General features: G+C 44.0%; 1 protein-coding gene across 5 annotated transcripts in view; it reads left to right on the forward strand.

Moving 5' to 3' along the window:
* KCTD15 (potassium channel tetramerization domain containing 15) overlaps window positions 1–23,413 on the forward strand; it is a 131,181-nt gene that overhangs the window by 82,754 nt on the left and 25,014 nt on the right. For all 5 annotated transcript variants that reach the window (XM_029608356.1, XM_029608354.1, XM_029608355.1 and 2 more), the window contains one exon: window positions 14,313–14,618. In XM_029608356.1, the coding sequence (XP_029464216.1) occupies window positions 14,313–14,618 (306 nt within the window). The remainder of the gene's footprint in view (window positions 1–14,312; window positions 14,619–23,413) is intronic.

A 23,413-nucleotide genomic window follows, 5' to 3' on the forward strand; every position in this document is an offset into this window, starting at 1 on the left:
CAGTTTTTTGAAATACAAGTCACTTTGAATATGCTGTTGCACCAAAGGGCAAAAAAGGGACTGATGTATTATAAGGGGAAATTCTTTCAACATGGAAATAAGATTGGTAGGCCCTTGGCAAATTTCATAAAAAATTGGGGAGGGGGGGAATCTAGATACATTGATACACTGCGAAATAGTGAGGGGTGTTTGGTAAACTCTGGGCTGGACATGAGCAAATTCTTCAGAGATTTTTACCAGGGACTTTATACAGCTGCTCCAGGCTCTGAACCGGAGATCTCAGACTATTTAAGGTCTGTGGGTTTTCCATACTTAATGGATGAACAGTCAAGGCAGTTAAATGAACCCATCCAATTGCAGGAACTCGTACAGGAAATTAAAGATGTGAAACCTCAAAGCACCAGGGCCAGATGGTCTCCTGGCCGAATTTTATAAATTGTTAATGACAAAGTTGGTAGAGCTCCTGGGGAAAATGCTTTTACATTTGGTTGACACGCAGAGGTTCCCTTTAACAGCAAATAATGCCAGGATAATGGCAATACCTAAAATGGGGCGAGATTTTACTTCTCCCACTTCTTATCGTCCCATTTCTCTTCTCAGTTTTGATGTAAAGCATTAAGCAAAGATCAATGCAAATAGGCTGGGGAAAGTTTTGCCTGGATTGATTGTTTCTGAGCAAAGGTTTTGTTCCGGTAGGATACATTGTTATGAATAAGCGTAGAATTATCGCATCTTCAATTAGCAGCAAACGCAACCATCTCTCCTCCATGCTTTTGAGTTTGGATTCCGAAAAGGCATTTGGTTGGAATGGAGTTTTATGTTTAAAGCTTTGGACGCTTTTTATGTTGAAGTGATACCTTATATCAGGATCTCCAAGCTTATGTGTCAGTAAATGGTGGTTTGTCAGGGGAATTATTTGGGTAGAGGGACTAGGCAGGGCTGTCCTCTGTCTCCTTTGCTATTTATTCTTTCTTTAGAGCCTGCCTTATGTAAGATTTGGAAGAATGGGGATATTGTGTGAGTTCCTGAGCCTACTTTAAAATATCTGTTTTCACGGATGATATTCTTCTTCACGTGGCTGAACCACACAAATCTATGTCTGCTCTTTTGACAGAAGTTGAGGTTTATGGGAAGCTATCTAGCTTCAAATTAAATTTAGACAAGTGCAAGGTTCTTCCGATAGAGCAGAGTTTGAGAGCAAACTGGGGTGGAAGCTTTTCGATGCGGTGGGTCGCTGACTTTACATATTTAGGTATTACTTTGACTGTTGATCTGGCACGATTAGGTAAGGTTAATTTTCAAAACCTGTCTACAAAAACGGCCCTACGGACTTGGCAAGATTTCCCACGCTCTGTGTCGGATAGGATAAATTTATTCCAAATGATTTATTTGTTTCAAATCATTTCCTATTCTTTCTTGAAACGTGAGGTTTCCCAGGTGGTTCAGCGATATGTCTGGAAAAATAAGAAATCCTGTACACCTCTGGGTTTGGGAGGCCTAGGTCTGGCAGATTTGAAAATGTATAATGTGGTCTGCAACTTGCACTATGTGGCAAACTGGCTGTTAGAACTAGTTTTTTGTTTGTTTTTTTTAATTTTCAGATTTTCACATTACAATCAAGAATATCTTGATAAATATATACATGGCCACAGTAGTACAAGTACTATTTTAACCAGAAGGAGAAATAAAAAAACAAGTTACCATATTAGTTTCTAAGTCCTCTGTATAGGAGGAATTCAATTTGAAACATTACAAAGGCTTTACTACAACATTAATTATAGGAAATTATAGACAATTTTACTAAAAGGAATCTTATACCAATTAAAGAGCTTCTGGTTATAATCTAAGGGGTTGCTGCTCCTGAATTCTGCTCTACATCTTTATCTGTAATAAACTTAAATCAAATGAGATGGCTGAAAAAACCAGTATTTAACTGTCTGATATATAATGCAACATTTGCAAGGAAATTTTAGTTTAAAAGAAGCTTCATTTGCAAAAGCCTAGGCCTTAAATTTAGAAATTCTTTCCTCCTTTTTTGGGTGTCTTTAATTACATCTAATTGACAGAATTTTTCTTTAATGTTTCTGAAAAATAACTTTTGGACCCACTCCTTATCAGTGTTTAACAAAAAGGAAACAATCAAAGTGGCTGGCTGAGCCATTTCTAAATTCGTGGATTCCAAAATCTCAGTAACATTTAGAGGTAATGGTGATATTGGCTGAAATTCTTGATCTCTCTCAGGAGTGATTTTCCAAGAGGGAATATAATAAATTTGCGTAAGTGGAGGTAATGCTTGTTGGAGTATTTTCAAATATTTTAAAGCAAATTTATTCCACATTTCTTTCGCTGATAAGGCTGGCGACTTCGGGAAGTTTTCCAGCCTCAGATTCCTACTTCTCACCTGATTCTCAAGATTTTCCATCTTTCTAGACAAATATTGATTTTCTTTCATTATCATCTCATTTTGATTACTTAATCTTTTTAATTCACAAGTAGTATTCTCTATAGCCTGATCTCTCTTATTAACACCCAAAATTATCTTATGAACTTTAGCCTCCAACATTTCCATATTATTTACCAAAGGTTTCAATTGCAAAGTTACATTCTTACTTAAAACCACTAAGGTTTCCCAAATGACTTCTAAAGAAAATACAGGCGGTCTTACAATCGGAAGTATTCCCTCTTCATCCCACACAAATTAACAGATGTAAGAGCAATATCCTGAGGCTGCATCTGTCCTCTATAACAATACCCTCTGAGTTGCCATGCAGTTTGGCCCCTCCTGCGGTAGGATTCAAAGCTCTTTCTGGTTCACCTCCTAATTCGCTACGCTTTCCGAGCAGCGATGAGGTGTCCTTATATGATTCCAGTCTAACCATCGCAGGGTTCTCAGGGGGTAGCTCTTTTATCCGGGGATAACGAGATCTCTAAGTCACGAAGGGATTCCATGCCTTCCTTGGTCCCTTCTGGTGACATTTCACCCTGAATTATGATTCCTCTTCTGATGTGGGCATCCATTGGGCCCAACACCGGACTAGCTACAGTACCTTCTACTAACAGCCTCTCACGAGCCCTACGTTTGCGGGCCGAGTGAGGCATATCATAAAGATAACTCCCAAGGAAACAAAAAGCAGGTACTTAGTTGAGTTAGATCGTCTTCTTCTTGAATTCCTCCTAGTGGAGATGAGAAGAGTCTTGGAGAAAACAGGAAATAGTTAAATCCAAAAGCTGCTTAAATGTGAGCAACACCAAAGCCGCACACCCCTTTGGCGCACAAGGCTTCGGCGACACGCTGGTGGCGTGCCGCAGGGAGTCAGTTTTTATAACTCCTCCAGCGTTGCACGCCGGTGACGTCACTCCAGGGCGTGTCCTCGGCCCACCTTGTCGGCACTCCAGTGACACTGCAGCCCCGATAGGCCTCGGGTCCACTCCTCTAGACTCGCTCACAGGACGCTCTCTTCCCGGTCTCCTCAGGAACTAGTTTTTATTCCCCCACTGAGCTAGAACAGGAACCCCTTACTTCTTGTAATAATTTGGAGTACCTTTTGCACTCCTCCTTGAAGGAGATCCCGAAATATCTAAAAGAAGGTTTGCTAGTCACCCTCTTGTTATCTTGGCGCTATTTCTCTGCTTCTCTACAGTTAAGAAGTAATACTTCCCAGTTTTTACCTTTGGTGGGCAATGCTAAGTTTCAACCGGGGCTTTCTGATGTGACCTTCAGGCTTTGGGTGTCTAAAGGGCTAGGTGTGGTTGCTCAATTTTTAGATGATAAGAGCGGGTTCAAATGGTTTCCAACCTTAGTGAAGAAGTTTGGATTGGACAATAAACACTTTTGCTCATTTACAGGTTAAAAGTTATATTAGGTCTCTCCAGATGAAAGATTGGGATGGGGGCAAGAGAGCATTACTGTCTGATATATTTGATGTGGAAGATCCTTCCCGCCATTCTACTTATTTTTATAAGCATCTTTTAGATTTAAAGCCGCCTCTCGATTTTGGACCCACACACTATCTAGTTGGCAGAGAGAAATTCCCTTGGCTATGACTGAATCCCAATATGCGCTGTGCTCTAAGCGTATAGCATCCCTTACCTGTAATTTGGATCTAAGGGAGGTTCAATGTAAATTTCTTATGAGGTATTATTATCTGCGGGTGAGGGCCTTCCATATGAAGATGGTAAATTCTGCAATATGTGAAAAATGTAATCAACTGCCTGGCACTCCGGGTCATCAGTTTTGGGGGTGTTCCAAAATTGCTTCTTTCTGGAGGGCAGTAATTCAGTACAAAGATCAGGTTACAGGTATTTGGTTACCTCTGCACACTGCTGTGCTTCTTTTTGATCAACTGCGAGGTTATAGCCCTGGGGCAGAGGTTTAAAGGGCTCTGGATAAGGAAAGGTCTGCTGCTTGCGGAATCGAGTACATCTTATGTGTCTACATGAAAAATATGCGGAAAAGATGGCTGTAACTAGGAAACATAAAACCCTTTTGCATATCTGGGACGCCTATAATCCAACTTTGGCCGCATCGAGTACGGAGTCTTTTTCTTAATGATTGTTAATTTGGTTATTTCTTCTGTCTGACTTTGTTGGTTCTTGGGGCACCTGAGCTGGGTTGGGGGTAAGAGAGTGGATTCCAGGGGATTAAAATGTCATGGGACATGTACTCGCAATTGGAGGCACTGGGAAAGATCAACCAGTGTATCTCCGCATATGCTTTGTTAATTTGGTTTTGTACTTGGCTGTTGAAAATTAATAAAAACCTCTTTAAACATAAAACTATTTTGGATTATTTTAACTTGATGTTGTTAAACTGCCACTGCCCATCAAACATCACCTGAGTGTTACTTTGTGTGTGTGTGTGTGTGTGTGTATTTGGTGGGGTTGTTTTTTTTTTAACCAGAGTATGGGAAATAGTTTCATACCAGTTTAATGCTACCAAATGAGCGGTGTTAAAAGATCACAGAACACATTTAAAACCAGTTTGCAGAACAGTTAAATGAGGAACATATCGATAAGACACTCAACGTCTTGTGTAGTTGAAGGCACTGAACCACAACCAATCTGAGGTGCGATAACACAACAAAACGCTCCTACTGTATCAGTGTAATAACACGTGCTGTTTTATGCCCTGTAATAGCTCGCAGCTTGAGTTGGGATTCAGGCATGAGGTGTCGATGAATGGCTTCATCTGTCTGGGACACGGATATTACAGTCTGCTGCACTTAAACATAGGAAACAGTAGAAGAATGAGCAATTCAAGAAAATTAGTGGTGAGGGAAAGAGATGCGGGGGATTGGAGATTTTCTAAACTAATCCATGTTGTCTTATTTTCATGAGTGAAGTCTCTTAACTAAAGAATTTAATATTTTCAGATGTTTGCAGCAACGTAGTATTGCCTTTTGATGTTACCGTGTTGGAAATGGATTCTTAAAATCTGAAACTGAATCTACGCTGCTTACAAAACTTAAGCTGCCCAGTGCATGCTTGGGGGCTTAAATGAGCCAGGCCCCCGCCTCATGGTGGTGGCAGCAGCTTCAGGTCATCTGTCACTCAGATCCCAGAGAGAGCCGCAGGAGAGCAGAGTCCTCAGGCCTAGAAGCACCCAACCCAAAAAAAACCAGAAGGGTCCCTGGAAAAAAAAGACAAACCCCAGGGGATGCTAGAAATTATACTCCTCCGTGATAAACCCCCCCATAATGAAAAATCATAAAACATTGCTCCCAAACAGCACAAACAAGCAAAGATGAATTGATTCTCTTCTCCCTGCATATCGGCATGTGCACGTTTTGAAAAGGTGCGTTTTGGGTTTTTTTTAAACGGGGATTAGAAGACATGCTAGTTTCCCTGGGTGTTAGGAACTTCAAGGATTAACTGTTTAGGGGTTTTTGGGTTTTTTTTTTTAATGTACAGCAAATTGTCCTTGATTTTCTGAAGTGCTGCCTTCAAGTATGTAAAATATCCTTTATGCCTGCCTGTAATTAAATCAGTGGGACAAAAGGGCATGTCAGACAAAAATGCGGAAGACTTGCTTGTTCAAGTAAACAAATGCTTTTTATTTGAAATGTTCTTCTTGCCAAATTAGGGTGCGTAGGACGGACAAACTGCTCTCATTTCACTGAATAGAATTGAGGGATCTAGGGTTGCAGACCACCTTGAAAGCTGTTCAGTAGGAATTTTTGTTTTCAAACCACTGGCTGCCATTCTTGGGGAAAGAAAAAATCAATGGCTGGACCTCTTGGAGCCCCGATATATGGTGCCTGCTGGTGTATCAGTCACCCTGTCCAGCCTGGCCCCGGCCGCTTGAGAGCAAGACCGAGGATAAACGCTGCAACACAAGATGCACAGTCAGGCCCGGATTTTTAGGCATAGGCAACAGCCTCTGGTGCTGGGAATGTCGCCAGTGCCGCCTTGCCGGTATCTGGACCCGCTGCTGCGACACCGGCGCCCCAGAGCATCGGCTAGAGAAATGTTGGCACCGGGACTCCTGCAGCCCCTCGCCCCCTCATGGGTTTCCATGGGTAACAGGAGGCCCATGTGGGAGGAGGGGCGGGGCCCGGTCAGCAGGCCAAGAGCTACAGGAGGCTTTGATTCCTGATGCTCTTGGGGGGGGGGGGGGGGAGCACACCTTGGGAGGAGAAGATTTGAGCAAATGCAATAGGGGAAGGGGGGGGGGTTAATCCTCTTTCCATTGTGTCAGGGGGAGAAACATCCCCTCTTCCCTCCCTCCCCTCCATTGCCTATGAGCGCACCCAGCTTACATCTGGCTCTATGTACAGGAAAGCATTAAACTTGAGCAAGCTGTACTATTACCACTGGCACTAAGGACTTTTCCCCCCTCCCTCCCTCCCCATAAAGTTTCAGATACAGTATCCGACAGCATGGCCTATTGGTTACCCTTCATGCAGACAAACTGGTTAAGATTCTTTGGGCCTTATGCTTCTGTATATGGAGGTGCCTCAGGCATTGATGGGATCTTTTCCATTCTATCCGATAGTGGGAAGATTTTTTTTTTTTTTTTTTGCATGTTAAATTAAAAGAAAAAAAAATCTTGGAAAGTTTCTGTAATGTGTTGCTAAAGATTTCCCGGACTTCCCTCACAATCACATGACAAAATTATGTGCCTTTTCATTTTTCCATGTTAAACCAGGCTAGAACCGTTCAGCTATGCTTCGCTGTCCTTGTTTGTCCAGGATTTACATGGTTCACGAAGCACCTGGTAATTCATATAAAAATCACGAGAGCATTACAAAAATGTAAGTTTTAAGATCTGCAGTATAGCTGAGGTGGAGTAAATATTGAGCATTGGAAGTGATGATGACTCGCTCGCCATCAGAGAGCTGATTCGAGACTTTCACAATTCTGTAATGCAGGGGAGAAATAAATCCCTAGTTTGACGTAAACTTTCTGGAAAGCAAATAGTACACTACAGCCTGCCTTTAAGTTACTTTCTTTCAAAGTTTAGTACATCCTTCTGTAATTACAGTGCCAACATGGCTTGAGGTTTTGTCTCTGCATAGGAGCAAATCTTTTGTTTTGGACCTGAATCCTATCATGATATATCATATAAATAACAGGATGTGCTGCAGACTCGTATCCACTAATCCATGTGTGTAGGATAGGCAAATGGGCCAAATCTCTCTTGGTATTTGGGTGGAGCATGTTTCTAAAATTCCTCTAGGACAGTGGTTCTCAACCTTTTTTTCTACTGGGACACACCTGGCAGATAATGCTTACATGCATGACACACTGAACATTTGACCATCACGGGGCTAAATGTAAACATATGCTCTGTATCCATCTGAAGCCGAAACCTCCCCCTCCCCATCTCCAAACATTGAATGCAGAGCAGAACTAGGATATTTCAAATACAACTCACCGTATAAAAAAAAGATATTCTGATTCTGGTGCTATCTCAGTAACAGTAACACAAACTCCCTTATCAGGCACATTGTAAAATACAAAACCTGAAAAAAAAAACCACTCAGCACATGTGTAGCAAACCTTCTATACCATAGCAACACTAACTCCAAGTACTCGAACAGCAATAGCCCTACCAATGAAAAGGCAGCAGTGCAGCACCAATGCATGTTCTATTGAGAATGAGAAAATGCAACAAAGAAGATTGATATAAATCCCTGCCTACTAGTAAAATACCTCACCTCAGTCACACAGAGAGATCTGACCTTAACCAAATACAGAATAAAAGACCACAAATCACAAATCTGGAGACAAAAACTGGAAGGGAAACCTGTAAAAGCCACTGTGCATGCAGTGCAAAACTGGAGAGCTAGAAAAGAAATACATAGCCTCCTACTCTAAGCAAAGTACAAAGAAAGAAGAAATGCACATTCCCCAAACTGACATATTATGGCTCTTGCACCCCATCACTCCCATGCCTCCATCATCCTTCACTTTTTCCAGTTACTCCCTTTCAATCATCTGCTCACACTCATATCCCTGCCCAGCATTCCTGACCCCCCCCCCCCGCCCCACATCCTCTTCCCTGTGCTCCCTCTCTCCCCTGCTTGACTCTCCCTCCCTCTCTATTCCATCTTCCCTGCATCCCCAACCTCCTTTCCCCTACTCTGCACAGGGTGAAGAGATCAGCAGTAGCATCACTCCCAGACTCAGCAGGGGAAGATAAAGTTTGTGTTCTATCAGGCCCAGAAAACTCAGAGCTGGCAATGTCTTGCTCTGATCTGGGTGAAGAAGGAAACAGCCTCCCACTGGGCCAGAAAGATGTAAACCGGTGTGATATGATTTTGTCATGAATGTCGGTATAGAAAAGAAGTAAATAAATAATAAATAAAGAAGAAAAAGGAAGTGAGAGCAGCCTCCCATCAGGCCCAATATAAGATAAGTCAACCAATTCCCACTCGGACTGATAAGGAGGCAGCCATCTGCTGGCCCTGCGGCACACCTCCCAGGACCTCGTGACACCTATTGAGAACCACTGCTCTAGGACATGCTGTTGGAAATACATTTCATGTCACTGTGCTAGACTGTATGATTTAGTTAGTAATGAGCTGTGTTGAGCTACCAAGGCTTCCATATTGAATTGTAGGCATACTTACTTGCTTCCTGTTTCTATCAGGCTTATGCAATATCCACGTGGGAAAAATGAGCAAAAATTGAAAATCAAAGGTATTCACTAGAAGATGGGCATTCTAGATACAAAGGAAGATTGCATCAAAGTTAAACATTCAAAAAAGTAGTAAAACATCCATCTAATAACTCAGCTTTTGTACAAGTGAGTGAAGGACCTTCATACCGGTTACAACTGTATCAACATTAATCAGTGAAGCTCTTGATATTTGTGTTATGGCCTTCGGCCGCGACCGGGGCCGACTGTCATGGCTGCAGCAGTCCACGGCCAGGACCAAGTACTTACCCGTGGCGTCCAGTTAACTCTGAGGCTCCTGCTGGAGCAGGCAGCCTCCTTCAACGCTCTCCCCATGGCCATGGCCGCTGCTGAGGCCGGCCGCAGGGCTCTTCATGGCCGGGACGACTCCTCCCCATCCAGGCTGATTTTGAGCTGGGCGCGCGGCTGAAGACAAGATTTAAAGGGGCCACGACAGGAAGTGTCGTGGCTCCTTCCCAGGACTCCTCCCTCACCTTGGGTATTTAAGGCAAGGTCTGCTCCTCAGACCTTGCCTTGGTATTGAGGCTTCTGGTTATTAGGATTCAGTGCTGGTGTCCCTGGTCTCGTTCCTGGTCTTCGTCCTGCTTCTGTTGTCCTCCCTCGTTGGATTGATTCTTGGCTTCTGACCCTTGGACTGGCTGTCGCTCTTCGCTTGGCTTGACCTTGGACCGGCTGAGGACCCCTCCCCTGGCTTGCTCCTGGACTGGCTGCAGTCCCTTCTCCTGGCTTGCTCCTGGACTGGTCTCTGACCATTCTCCTGAATTGCTTCTGGAATGGATTCGACTCTTCTCCTGACTTCGACCCTCTGAACAGCTCCTGACCACTATTCGGCTTCTACTCTTGGTCTGACTTGACCTGCTGGAGGCGCCAGCCGTCTGGAATCTACGACCTGCAGGAGGCACCTGCATCCAGACCAATCTTCAGTCTTCAGGGAGTCTCATAAGTCCCAGTGGCCGGGTTCCTACGGGCTCCTCCTGGGGGAACCACGAGCTTCCAGGGCGAAGTCTTCACAACTGCTGAACCTTCAAGCCTTGCCCTCCGACGGTAGGGACCAGATAGGGTTGACTCTCTCTTTGGTAGCGCTAACTTTACCTCGGAACAGGGGTCCACCTCCGGATTCGTAACAATTTGTAATCATTGGTCCAATATTCTTTGTGAAGTGATTATAGTGTATTTCTTAAAATACTAACTTAAAACTTCTATAAAACATATATTGCTCGCTTCTCCTTAAAGCTTCATAAAATTGGAGAACTACTGATGAAGGAAATTGAAAAACTTAGCAGAAACTATATCTTTCAGATGTGTACCGAATAAATGATCCCAGAAATTGTCCCAACATGGCTCTGTTTCATTAATTCTGCATAAGGGGTTCTTCAATTTGTTTATTCACCAAGGGCCTGCAACAATATGGGATCATCTAGCTGGGGACCATTTATTCACAATAGGACATCCAAAAGATGTCCTATTGTGGATTGGAAACTGGTTAAAAGATAGGAAAGAGAAAGTAGGAATAAATAGTTTTCTCAGTGGAGAATGGTAGACAGTGGGGTGCCTCAGGGATCTAGACTGGGACCAGTGCTTTTCAACAAATTTATAAATGATCTGGAAAAGGTGAGTGAGGTGATCAGATTTGCAGATGACATAAAATTATTCCAAGTAATGGAATCACTGCCAGGTACTTATGGCCTGGATTGGCCACTATTGGAAATAGGATACTGGCCTTGATGGACCTTTTGGTCTGACCCACTATGACAAATCTCATGTTCTTATGATGTTTTGCATTTTTAAAACAAATCTGAGAAAATTCTTTTTCATTCAACACAAAATTAATTTGTGGAATTCATTGTTGGAGGATGCATTAAAGGCAACTAGCGTAGATTGGTTTGAAAAAGGTTTGGACAAATTCTTGGAGAAGTCCATTAACTCTTATTAACCAGATAGACGGGAAAAGTCACTACTTATCCCTGGGTGTTAGCAGCATGGACTCTATTGACTGGGATCCTGCCAGGTACTTGAGACCTGGATTGGCCACTGTTAGGAATGTGATACTGGGCGTGATGGATTCTCTGTCTGACCCCGTGCGGCAATTCTTATATTCTTGTTTAGATAGAAGTTGGAACTCTTGGATTGAAGATGGAAGATCTACCAGCAGTTATATGTACAAGCTATCACAAGCAGCAATTAGCCAGAAAGCTGTTAAACAACAGATGGTGTGCTTCTCTACTTGTGAAGCTGAATACATCATCTATGTGAAACTATCAAAGAAAGAAAGCAGTTAACTAACATTCTGGAAGAACTTGAATTTAACTGTAAATACCCAGTTGACACAAAAACTGACAAGCAATCCATGATGAAACTCGTACAACTCCGGATCCACGCATAAAACACATTTGCTCTTAAATACTTATTCGTATGAGATGAAATGAAACAAGGAAAATTTGAACTGAGCTATATGTTAACAGAAGAAGTGATCACTGATGCCTTTAACCAAACTACTTCAGAAGAATAAGAATTAATTGTGCATGCAAGGATGTATTTATTTTAAAAATTCTTCTATACCTCCTTTTTGATTAAATATTCTGCCAAAGTGGTGCACTCATTAAACATTATTACCTTAGCAAGTGACGTTCCTGCTGGTGGGACCGTTTGAAAAGGCATTTCATGTCACTGCGGGACTGTATTGTTAGCTAGTAGTCAACCGTTTTGAGCTATTAGGACTTCATACTTCTCTGCACGTGTACTTGCTTTGTTTCTCTGTATACTGAGTTGCTGATTCCTAAAAGCTGTTTTACCTTATTAATAAATGCAATGCAGCTTTATGCCTTTTGCACAGAAGAAACCTCCTTGGCTTGCTCTGTTGTTTTCTTTAGAAGGCATTCGTTTATATGTAAACAAACTCGGTTGTGCCACGTACCTCTAACACTTACCATGCCCTCTCACATAGTGAGTGCACACCTTCATCCTACCTGGGTACAACCTTCAGTCTCCTTCTCCATGACATACTCCCTCCTATCCACTTAACCCAAGTGCAATTCTCCATCTCTTCTCTTTTCTCCCTCCCTACTTACACTCCCCACCATCCCTCAGCTATTTCGCTCACTTCCCAGGCCTGGATGGGGGCTGAAGTTGCCGCCTACCATCCCCGCAGGTGCCATTCTCTCACTTCTCTCTTCCCAGCTCCCCTTAGCTGTTTCACTCTCCTTCCATGCCTAGATAAGAACCAGAGATGTACCATACTGATGCTTGGGCACCCCCACCCCGCATCAGGGCCACTTTCTCACTCTTCCACCACTGTTGGCTCCTGGGCCAAATCCAGGCTGAAGGCTTCTGCCACCATCACTCTTTTCCCATCACTGCTACTTTTTCGTGAGTCCCTGTCTTGACAAAGATGCCTGTTCCTCCCTGCTAACAGTTGAGGAAATCCTCTTGCTAAAGTAGATTTTTGAAGCTATTTGTGTATATATACATATGTCTTCTTATATGCATGTGCCCCGGTCCTGTGGAGCCTGCAGTCATAGCTACCCCCTGCCCTGCTTTCCAAAGAACTATAGTTCTCTTGCTTGAGCCACATGCCTTGATATGTTGGTGAACAGTATTGATCCCTTTATTGGTCTTCCTTGGACCTTTTCCCCTCCATCTGTGGTTTTTGTTTGCCAATCTCACTTTCATCTCTCATTTCCACACTAGCTTTATTTCCCTCTTCTTTTCTGTGATCTCTGCCACCTTCAGCTTTCTCGTAACTTCTTTGTTCTGACCTTGTTTATGTCACCCTGAACATCCAGCACAGCATCATCTCTGTCACACTGAACCATTCGTTCTCGGCTCCTACTCTGAAATATCTAGCAAGGAATCCATTTGTATTTATTATTCTTCCTAGATATCTAAATTCCTCAACTCTCTTGGCCGTTTCTTCTCTAGATTCTTACACTTTCCCATTTACTGATGATTTTTGTCATGGATATTCCATTAAGAGAAGATATCGATAAATGGAGCCACTGACCCTCATTTTGACAGGGATTTCTTCACCATCGTGACATAGTCGCAAGTAGGGGAACCTCTTCTCGTATGCTTTTAGCATGATTACCTGGCTTTTAAATTTTGTTCTGCAAAATCAGTCAGGAATTTAATTATTAAAACGGCAGAGCTACGTAATCTTCTCAAAATATTAACTTGACTAATTTTGGACTCTGTTGCTAGCTCTTTGGCTCTTATTCCTGGGTCTCCCTTTTTTTAATCTTGTTTTATTTCTTTTGGCTTTACACTCTTATTGTGACCATAGTCACCATTTGTTTTTATTAGCACGCTTCCCTCTTAGTACTTTCAGCGTATGCTGCCTTCCTGGGGTTCTGATAAGAATCAACATAGATAAATAGCAGGGGCTTCCAGAAACCACACTGGCTGTTCAGGAACAAATTCTCAAGCAGGCGGAATATAGTAGAGCTTAATGACTTTGTTCTAATTTTGTGTGAGAATGGCAATAGCTAAGACAATGTTGCCTGTACTGCTGCTTTTAAGTTGTGACAATAAAACATTTTCTCCTTTTGATGGATTCTGTCTCTGTACCATTATAGTATGTGACCCTTGCCACAGGCCTCCTATCATCTTATCCTTCCCTTCCACACTTAAAAAGAAGTGTATTTCAGAAGCAGGGTCTTCAGCCTACATTATCGCTGCTCTACAAGATTAAAATTAAGGATTTGGAGACATTTCATCCTCCCTTGACCAGTTGTGCATGGATGTTTGGCATGATTTGAGGACTTAGCTTTTTCGTAGGCGAGAAGCCATTTTGATCTTGTGACACTCGGACACTTCATTTATTAATGTTTCAGAATTCAGGAAAGAATTTTTTGCATCCCATCTATTCTGGGATAAAAATCCCCTTTTGCTCGAGCTACATAATCAGGCAGAAATGTTGCCGTTGCACCCTGTATGAATTTAGCAGCATTTTATTGAGCCACTTCAAGAGGAATCCAAATGAAGTAACTTTTTATTTTTTTTTTTTGTGCTTCTTAAAATAAAAAAATTGCTTGATTGCAAAAGGGTGCATAAGATATCCGTAGATATCTCATTCACTGTCACAGTATTCTGTCAGCCGTTTGCCGACCATGTGCAATTTACAAGGCTTACTTCACAACTGACCTGTAAATATTGTAATTCTCTCCCTTTCTAGGAATTTCACCTCTTGTATGAAGAAGCAAAGTACTACCAGCTGCAGCCAATGGTTAAAGAACTTGAACGATGGAAGCAGGATAAAGAGCAACGAAAACACTTCCAACCTTGTGACTGCCTGGTGGTGCGAGTGACTCCGGATCTCGGAGAGAGGATTGCACTGAGCGGGGAGAAGGCTTTAATAGAAGAGATCTTCCCGGAAACTGGGGATGTTATGTGTAACTCCGTAAACGCGGGTTGGAACCAAGATCCAACTCACGTCATCAGGTTCCCATTGAATGGCTACTGCAGACTAAATTCAGTGCAGGTAAGAAACTTATAATATAAAACTTTTTTTTGAAATTTTTAGTCATTGGTTTGCTTATCCTATACTTCCTTTGTAATCAGGTGTAGAATATTGGGGTGTGGTTTTTTGGGGTTTTTGTTTTTTTTTTTGGCACCACTCAAACCTAGATATCATCATGAGTTTTGTAAACTGTATTTGAGATCTAAGCATGTCACCTTGTCCTCTGCCCAAACAGAGCCAGTTAGATTTTAGATTGGGTGCCTGTTGGTGGTGTGCTAGTCACTAGTATTCTATCGATAAAGGCATGTATTTTTTCATCAGTGTAGTACCCAAAGCAACGTTTTCCCAAAAAATGGCCACTTGCAGGAAAGACGTCCAAAAACTGTTTGTTGGGTGTTTTGTTTTGGTTTTTTTTTTAAAATAGAAAATGCAGACAGTGTGTTAAAGGTGGTAACAACCGAATCGAGTGACTGAATACCACCTCATGGGGCAGATGACAAAGCACATGCTAAGAGCAAGGGAGAAAGATAACTGGACATCAAATGGGGTTTGCAGCGACACAGAAGGCAGGAGCAACTGGGCAGAGGGGATGGGCCGAGAGGCCATTATCTATTAAACATTGCAATGTTACCATGTGAATAATGTATTTTCCACTTGTAATTAAATGAGGGAGCGTGGTATGTATTGTTTTTCAAAGGTGGGGGTTCTGTAACAGTTACCCTGAGTATTTTGAATAAGATATAGCTTCAGGAGTGTTGATATTAAACTTAAAAATATCTGTACAGCTTGATGGCAATGCTGTTGGACGGCCATGCGAAAAATTGGAGTTTGATTCCCCCCAAAACTGGCTTTTGCTTGTTGGGTTGGGGGTGCTATGGAGGCAACGTTCACAGCCACTGGGTTGAGGGAGTCCCAGGCATCGCACAATGGGTGACACCTATTGGTTAGGCTTTGGGTACGCCCGGACTGGATTGTAGAACGTGCTGCACTCTGTGGGGCCTGCTGTACTAAAGGTTTTCTCCCATTTGTGTGTCTATGGGAGAAAAATGCTTGGTATATGGGCCCCTGGTCAGGTACTATTGCCATAATGGCTGAGCTAGATTGGAAGGGGGGGGGGGGTTATAAAATGGGAGGAAAACCCTGGGAAGTTGCAAATGATGGCTTGTGGCACCTTCGCCCGCAATGAATTGTGTTAGAATTGCGGAATATAAGAAAATGAGCATGTCTAAATAATAGAGACTGCTTCTACAGGAGCAGGAGGATATTGCCACACAAAAACAAAATTGCCAGACTTCTGCAGCAGCTTTTCTCTGGATCTGGTGTAAACGAATAATAAATGCTTTAAAATAAAGAAGTGAATATATGAACATTTCAAGGGATACCATCAGGGCTGATGTAATGGGAAAGAAATATATGAAAATATACAGAGATAAGATGCAAATAGTTGATTTCTGAAAATTATTCTTTTCCAAGCATGTAGACAGATGGACTCAAGGACCAGTGGGTTTATGCTCCCTTGCATAACGGAGCATGCTGACGTTACAGTATATATAGGGGGCCGGTGCAAGGGGATTGGGCGCCCCAGGCACCTTCAGCCTTACACCCCCCAGCCCCGGTCGCAGCCCCGACTCCAGGGGCAGGGACTACGTGCCGCCACTCCCCCAACTTCCCCCTCCACCCCCCCACAAAAACCTCAGAAAACACCTGGTCCAGCGGGAAGCCCGGGAGTGATCTGCCGATCCTGGGTCGTCGGCTGCCACTAATCAAAATGGCGCTGGTGGCCTTCAGCCCCTACCAAGTGAGGGGGCTACCTGTGCCATTGGTTGGCCCCTGTCACATGATAGGGGCTAAAGGCCACCAGCGCCATTTTGGTTAGTGGCAGCCAAGGCCCCAGGAGCAGCAGATCGCTTCCGGGCCCTCCGCTGGACCACCAAGGGGACGTCAGGAGGGTGACACGATGGGGGGGAGGGGGGAAGCAGGGTGAAGCGGAGGCTGGGCAGAATTTTGAAAGGGCACTTTTTGCCCTTTCAAAATTCTGCTGCCTGAAGTGGCTGCGAGTGGCGGCGGTGCCCCCTAAATCTCGGCAACCTAGACACAGGCCTAGCTCACCTAGTGGTTCCTCCAGCCCTGTATATATAGCCCTGCAGTGATCCCCAGCCTGCCAGTATTCTCTGTCTCTAGCAGATGGGGATTGCTTCAAGCTTTTTGGAAGGAGAAATTTGAAATTCTAAATTCAGGAAAAGAAAGCCCCGCTCTGCTGTGGTGATATCTAAAGGTCCCTCCCTCAGTTGAGAATTCCTGAAGTGATTTCTGTGGTCCCTCAGATGTGTGACTTGGTCTGGTAGCTGGGTTTCCCAGCGTGGACTTAGCTGCTAGTTCATCTGAAAGGCAGAAGGTGCAGGAGGCTGAGCACGGCAGTGACAGCAGATGCCCTCTCCCCCCGCAGCCGGAGACTGTCTCTGTACTCAGCTGGTAAGTGCTGAGCTCAGGTAAGGTTTAAAAGAAAGTTTTACCTTGAATCAGAGACAGAGGGATTTCAGGACTTTCTCTGGTCTCCTTGCTCGTTGTGCCATTGGGGTTTGGGAACTGGAGAGCCTGGTGGGTTGAGTGGCCCCCAGTGGGCTAGGCCCCACACTTAAGCTTTGTCTTGCACGCTGCGTGGTAAGCTGTGGTGGCCGTTTTCACACGCTCTTGTGCATGTTCTGCTGCCCTCTACAAGCCTTTGGTGTGCGCAGTGTGTCTGCTCTGCTCACATTTTGTGCGCTCGTTTTTTGGGTGCGCTTTTTATGCGCATAAAATTTTTCACTGTTCCCATGCTTAACTTGGTGCACAGGTTGTGTGTGCGCCTTGCCATGCTTTCTTCTAGGCACTTATTTTTTTGTGCGCATTCCACTTTTGAGCACAAGCCATTCCGATGCACTTTTACTGCCATGATGGTGCCGGTAAGCAAGAAGCCTAAGCATCTTCCTGTTTGTGTTGCCTGACATATTAGGGCTTCTCAGCCTGACCTGGCTTCTAACCTGTGTCAGGGAGCGTTGTCTTCCTTGGATTTTGCTAAGCCTGGCTCTTCCCATTCTGATGATGGGTTGGTCATGGCCTTGACTTGAGGGGATGCCAGATCTTGGTTCTCCCTTGACTGGCTCTTCTGCTGGCAAGGGAAGTTCTGTGGGACCAGCTCTAGTTCCCTTAGGGCTTGGTCTGGACCCGGTTGCTTTTTCTTGGGTGGAATTTTTTTCAAGGCTTACAAGCCTTTCTTCAGGCGTAGTCCTCCGCTTCCCCCAAGTCGGACCCTCAGCCGGTGGCTCCTCCCTCTTCCTGTCCCCTATGCTAAACGCTGGGGCTCATCTCAGCTCCCTGCGGGTGTTCCCGACAGGAATCCAGATGGCACTGATGATGAGATTGATTCTGATTCCCTGGAAGATGGGGAAATTCCTCCATGGCTGGAACCGTATCGAACCTGCAGACTCTGCTTGCCAGCAAGTTTTGCTGATAGCAAAATACCAGAAAATACCGGAGACTTCATAGATAACAGCAGAATCAACAAAGTGAGACACAGGATGAAGCAGGAGACAGCGCTGGGGGTACGAAGCAGATAATCTGTGGGAAGGAATGCGAAGGGAGAGATAAGGGGGAGACAAAGCAAACAAAGCAATAAAGTTTGTGGTGTGAAACATGCAAGCAGAAACCAGATGGCTTGCTGACTTTGCTAGTTTAACCTATATAAGTAGAGCTGGGATGTAGCAGTTTTTTAAGCAAAAAAAAACTCTGTTCCAGAGCCAGCGCTGTGCTACGTATATTATGTAAGTATACTTTTGCTTCCTGTGTATCCATTTTTGCTTATACGCAGTATATGATTTATAAAGAATAATAATGTAAAATAAAATCAGAGTTGTTCTTTTAAACATATATTGATTTGGTCGTCTTTTTTTAACAAACCATATTGTGGTTCTTTCATAGAGATGAACTGCCAGCCCTGATTTCCCAGACCCTGAAACAGCTGGTTAGATGCCATGTCAGAGCCAAGGAAGAATCCCATTTTAGTTTTCCCTACATAAAGGCTCATGTTTTTTCCCTGTGATGGATGCCATTCAGTAATTGATTGATCTGCCCCAGAGGCAAATTTTAAAGGGGGTTGGACATTGGAAGACTTGTACCCCCTGGATCCGGATGTGAGAGAGCATTTGCATTTTCCCAAAGTGGATGCACTGGATTGTGCCATGTCCAAGCGGATGATTATCTCTGTAGAGAGAGGAGCGGCCTTGAAGGATTTACATGGTAGAAGGATTGAGGCTATTCTTAAGCAAGTCTTTGAGGCAGTGGTGATAACTTTACAGATTGCCTCCTGTTGCTCCCTCGTGGCGAGATCTTGTCTGCTTCTCTCTCAGGAGGTTGATGAGTCTGGAGGGAATTTCAGAGCAGTTATGGAACTTGTTGCTGCCTTTTTAACAGAGGCAGGTTGTGATTTGGTCTGGACCTTGGCCAGAGGAGTGGCTTTGGTGATAGCGGCCAGGTATCAAGTCTGGTTGAAAAATTGGTCAGCTGATGCAGTTTCCAAAGATAATCTTACCAAGATGCCCTTTAAAGGACTGCTCTTGTTTGGGAGCGAGTTGGAGAAACTGGCCAGTAAGTGGGATGAGACTCCGGCTCCTCGGTTGCTGAAGGATAAGAAGCAGTTACAGCACCCCTTTGATATGAAGGGTCGTCTCCGAGGTTCCAGGTGTTTTCGTCCCTACAGAAGCACAGCCTTTCAGCGGACTTGGCCTTTTGGTAGGTCTCACTCCTTTCATACCAGACAGCCCAAGAGAGGAGTGGGCTCGGGTGGTGGACCTTCTCGAGCTTCTCAATGAAGATTTGCTGACCCATCTTCCTGAACAGGAAATAGGGGGACATCTCTCTCTTTTATCAGAGGTGGGTCGAGATTATGTCGGACCAGTGGGTCTTGGAGGTGATATAAGAAGAGTATGTACTGGAATTTCGCAGAATTCCTCAGGACGTGTTCATGGTGACCCCTTGCCACTCCCCACGAAGACGTAGGCAGTGGAGGGCATGCTTCAAAGACTCCTCAGGTCTGTGGTTTTGGTGCCTACATCAAAGAAAGTCATGGGCATTATTCCAATTATTTTGTTGTGCCCAAGAAGGAGGGCTCCTTTTGTCCCATCCTGGATCTCAAGAGGGTCAACTGTCACTCATTTTCACATGGAAACCTTACGCTCTGTGATAATGGCAGTGCAGTCGGGGGAATTTCTGATCTCTTTGAATCTGTCAGAGGCTTACCTTCATATTTCTATCCGATTGGAATACCAATGCTTTCTACTCTTTGAGGTGTTGGGGCACCATTATCAGTTTCAGGTGCTGCCTTTTGGTCTAGCCACCTCTCCCAGTACATTTTCCAAGGTTATGGAGGTGGTAGTGGTGGTCTTGTGAAAAGAAGGAATCCTGGTACACCCATATTTGGATGACTGGCTGATTCAAGCTAAGTCTCAGGAAGAGAGCCGCCTGGTTACACCAAAGTGATCTCCTTATTGCAGGAGCTTGGCTGGATGGTAAACCTGACCAACAGCAGTCTTTAGCTATCCCAGTTTATGAAGTATCTGGGGGTCCGGTTCAACACTGGATAGGACAGTGTTTTCCTACTGGAAGTTTGGATCCAGAAATTGATATCTAAAGTGCATCGGTTGATGAACACCATATTTCCTGTCGTGTAGCCAGATGGACTCAGAACAAATGGGTATAGTATGCTCGTGCTAGCAGTTGGAGACGGATCTGACGTCAGCACGGGTATATATACCCCCACAGGAAACGTAGCAACTTAGTAATTTCCGTCTCCAAAGCAGTTTGGAGAGCCTGCACGCTCGCTGAGCGTGTTTCCAAATCTACTTTCTACTTTCTTTTTACTAAACTTCTATAGCACCATCGAGCCCCGCACTCCTGCGGTGATACCCTAAGGTCCCTCCCCCAGTTGAGTTTTCCGGGGTGATTTCTGTGATCCCCCGGAGGTCTAAGTCCTCGGTCCGGTGGCCGAATCGCGGCAGGGACGTAGCCCCCGGGCGAGGCTCGGGCGGGGCGAACGAGGCGCCTCGGTCCCAGCGTGGACGAGGCAGCGGGTGCATTTCCTCAAAGCGCGGCGGTGAAGGTACTTGCCCTCTCCCCCCGCAGCAGGAGACCGCCCGGGTTCCAGCCGGGAAGCGTCGAGGATCAGGTAAGGCGTACATCTCTTACTCTTTGGTCTCCGAGGAACGAGGATCGGCGGCGTTGCCCGTAGGTGGCACGCCGTGGAAGGGCGCCATTTTGTTGGCCTTACTCAGGTATTGAGCGCCCATGATAGGCGCAGGTCTATGACTAAGCCGCATATTGCTGAGAGCATATTGCATATCATTGAGCGTATATTGCTGACAGCACATTGCATATTGTTCAGCGTACATTGCTAAGCCGCATATTGCTGAGGGCATATTGCATATCATTGAGTGTATATTGCTAGCCGCCTATTGCTGAGGGCATATTGCATATCATTGAGCGTATATTGCTAGCCGCCTATTGCTGAGAGCATATTGGATATCATTGGGCGTATATTGCTGCCGCATATTATTGAGCGCCTGTTCTGTTAACGTATATTGCTGCCGCATATTATTGAGCGCCTGTTGTATTAAGCGTATATAGCTGCCGCATATTATTGAGCGCCTGTTGTATTGAACGCCTGTTAGATTAAGCGTATATTGCTGCCGCATATTATTATTATTATTATTATTATTATTATTATTATTAAGCGCCTGTTATATTAAGTGTATATTGCTGCCGCTTTTCATTAAGCGCATATTTTTCAATGGAACAGAACGCCTCAGCGTCTTCAGCAGGGGCACCTCCTGCCTCCGGCATTAAAGCCCTCGGCCTCTGCTCTGCATGCCAGCTTAGAGCCACGCACAGTGAAGAGCCAGACTCCCTATGTGCCTAATGTGAGGAGGCCGGGGGACCCTCGGGCCAGGACCAGTCTCAGCCACGATTCGCTGACAGTTCCCCAGGGGCTACCCCGGACTTAGCAGGCAGTCTCGACCAACCTGGAATCCCGGGGGATCTCGTACCCCGGCGATTAGAGACCGCCTCCATTTCCTGGGTGGATCTCTTTAAGGGGATTCATGCCTTTGTACAGATGCAAACAGTTATGCAAATGTTATAAAATCCGGGGTCTGCTTGAACAAGGGGGTGCACAATTGTGCACCTTGTGCGTGCCGAGCCTGCTCTGAGCCGCACTGCCTTCCCCCGTTCCCTCCCAGGCCACTCTGAAATCGGAGCGGCCTGGGAGGGAACTTTCCTACCCCTCCGACCCCACCTTCCCTTCCCTTCCCCTACCTACCCCGCCCTTTCCTCCCTACCTTTGATGACTTCTCTTTTTTTTGTTTTAAAACTTACTTCAGCCCTGGGGATGAAGTAAGGTGTGAGCGCCGGCCGACTGCCTGTGCGCGATCCCCGGCCCAGCGGCCATGCAGAGGCTTCTGGCCATGCCCACGCCCCGGGACTTACACTCGTCCCCGGGCCTTTTTAAAATAGGCCCGGCGCGCGTAACCTTTTGAAAATCCGGTCCATAGTGAATTAGGTACTTAGATTGTAAACCCTCTAAGGATGGGGAAATATTGTCAGTACCTGAATGTAATCCGCTTTGAAGTGCCAAAAAGCATAATATAAATAAAATTAATTAATGAAATAAATTACGTTTTCACAAGTACATGCACTGTTTTACCCCTCTCAGCCTCCCCTCCCGTACAAAAGAAGAAGCATGACATACGCAGCCACTTTTAGACACACACTTCCCCCTATTTTTCTCTTTGAAAATTAGTGTAAATTACACACGCTAAAAGTATCCACATACTTTATAGGTGTTTTTATTACAATATTTCTCAACTTCACTATCAACCTTTCTAAATGGTTTACAATAAAAACAAATCAATCAACAGAAGCTTTATATCCTCACAACCAATGCACCTAATACAAAAAAAGAGGATGTATCTTGATCTTTTTTTATTTCATTTTTATAAAATATTAAATTATGTACAATAATTACCCTCATAAACCAGTTAATAGGAACCAGTACCATCAATAGTAGTGCAAATAGGATTTAATCCATCGCCTCTCGCCACGCAATGGGCCGCAGGCAAATTCAGCGATTAGTCAAGCACTGGATCTATAATCATTTGGTACAGTTCCACTTTTTACTCAAAAAATGTTTTTTAATATTTTCTAATCCATTTAAAAATTCTTAATTTTGTTTTATTTCACCCCAAACCACAAAATTTTTTTAACCTTTCTAAGATCAACGCAATTAATTTAAATTTAATTAATTAAAAAAATTTTGTGGTTTGGGGTGAAATAAAACAAAATTAAGAATTTTTAAATGGATTAGAAAATATTAAAAAACATTTTTTGAGTAAAAAGTGGAACTGTACCAAATGATTATAGATCCAGTGCTTGACTAATCGCTGAATTTGCCTGCGGCCCATTGCGTGGCGAGAGGCGATGGATTAAATCCTATTTGCACTACTTCTGATGGTACTGGTTCCTATTAACTGGTTTATGAGGGTAATTATTTAATATTTTATAAAAATGAAATAAAAAAAGATCAAGATACATCCTCCTTTTTTTGTATTAGTTACAATAAAAACATCCATAAAAGTAATAACAGCAATAATGAATTAATACAAACATAACTGTAAAACCCATAGACAACACACAGAATAATACTATAAAAGCCACATAAAACCCATACATACAAAATAAAATCTATAAACAACAAAACAAACGCAACAACTGTTAAAACAAAAACCCAC

Source organism: Rhinatrema bivittatum, chromosome 7 (assembly GCF_901001135.1).
Source record: "Rhinatrema bivittatum chromosome 7, aRhiBiv1.1, whole genome shotgun sequence".
NCBI lineage: Eukaryota > Metazoa > Chordata > Amphibia > Gymnophiona > Rhinatrematidae > Rhinatrema > Rhinatrema bivittatum.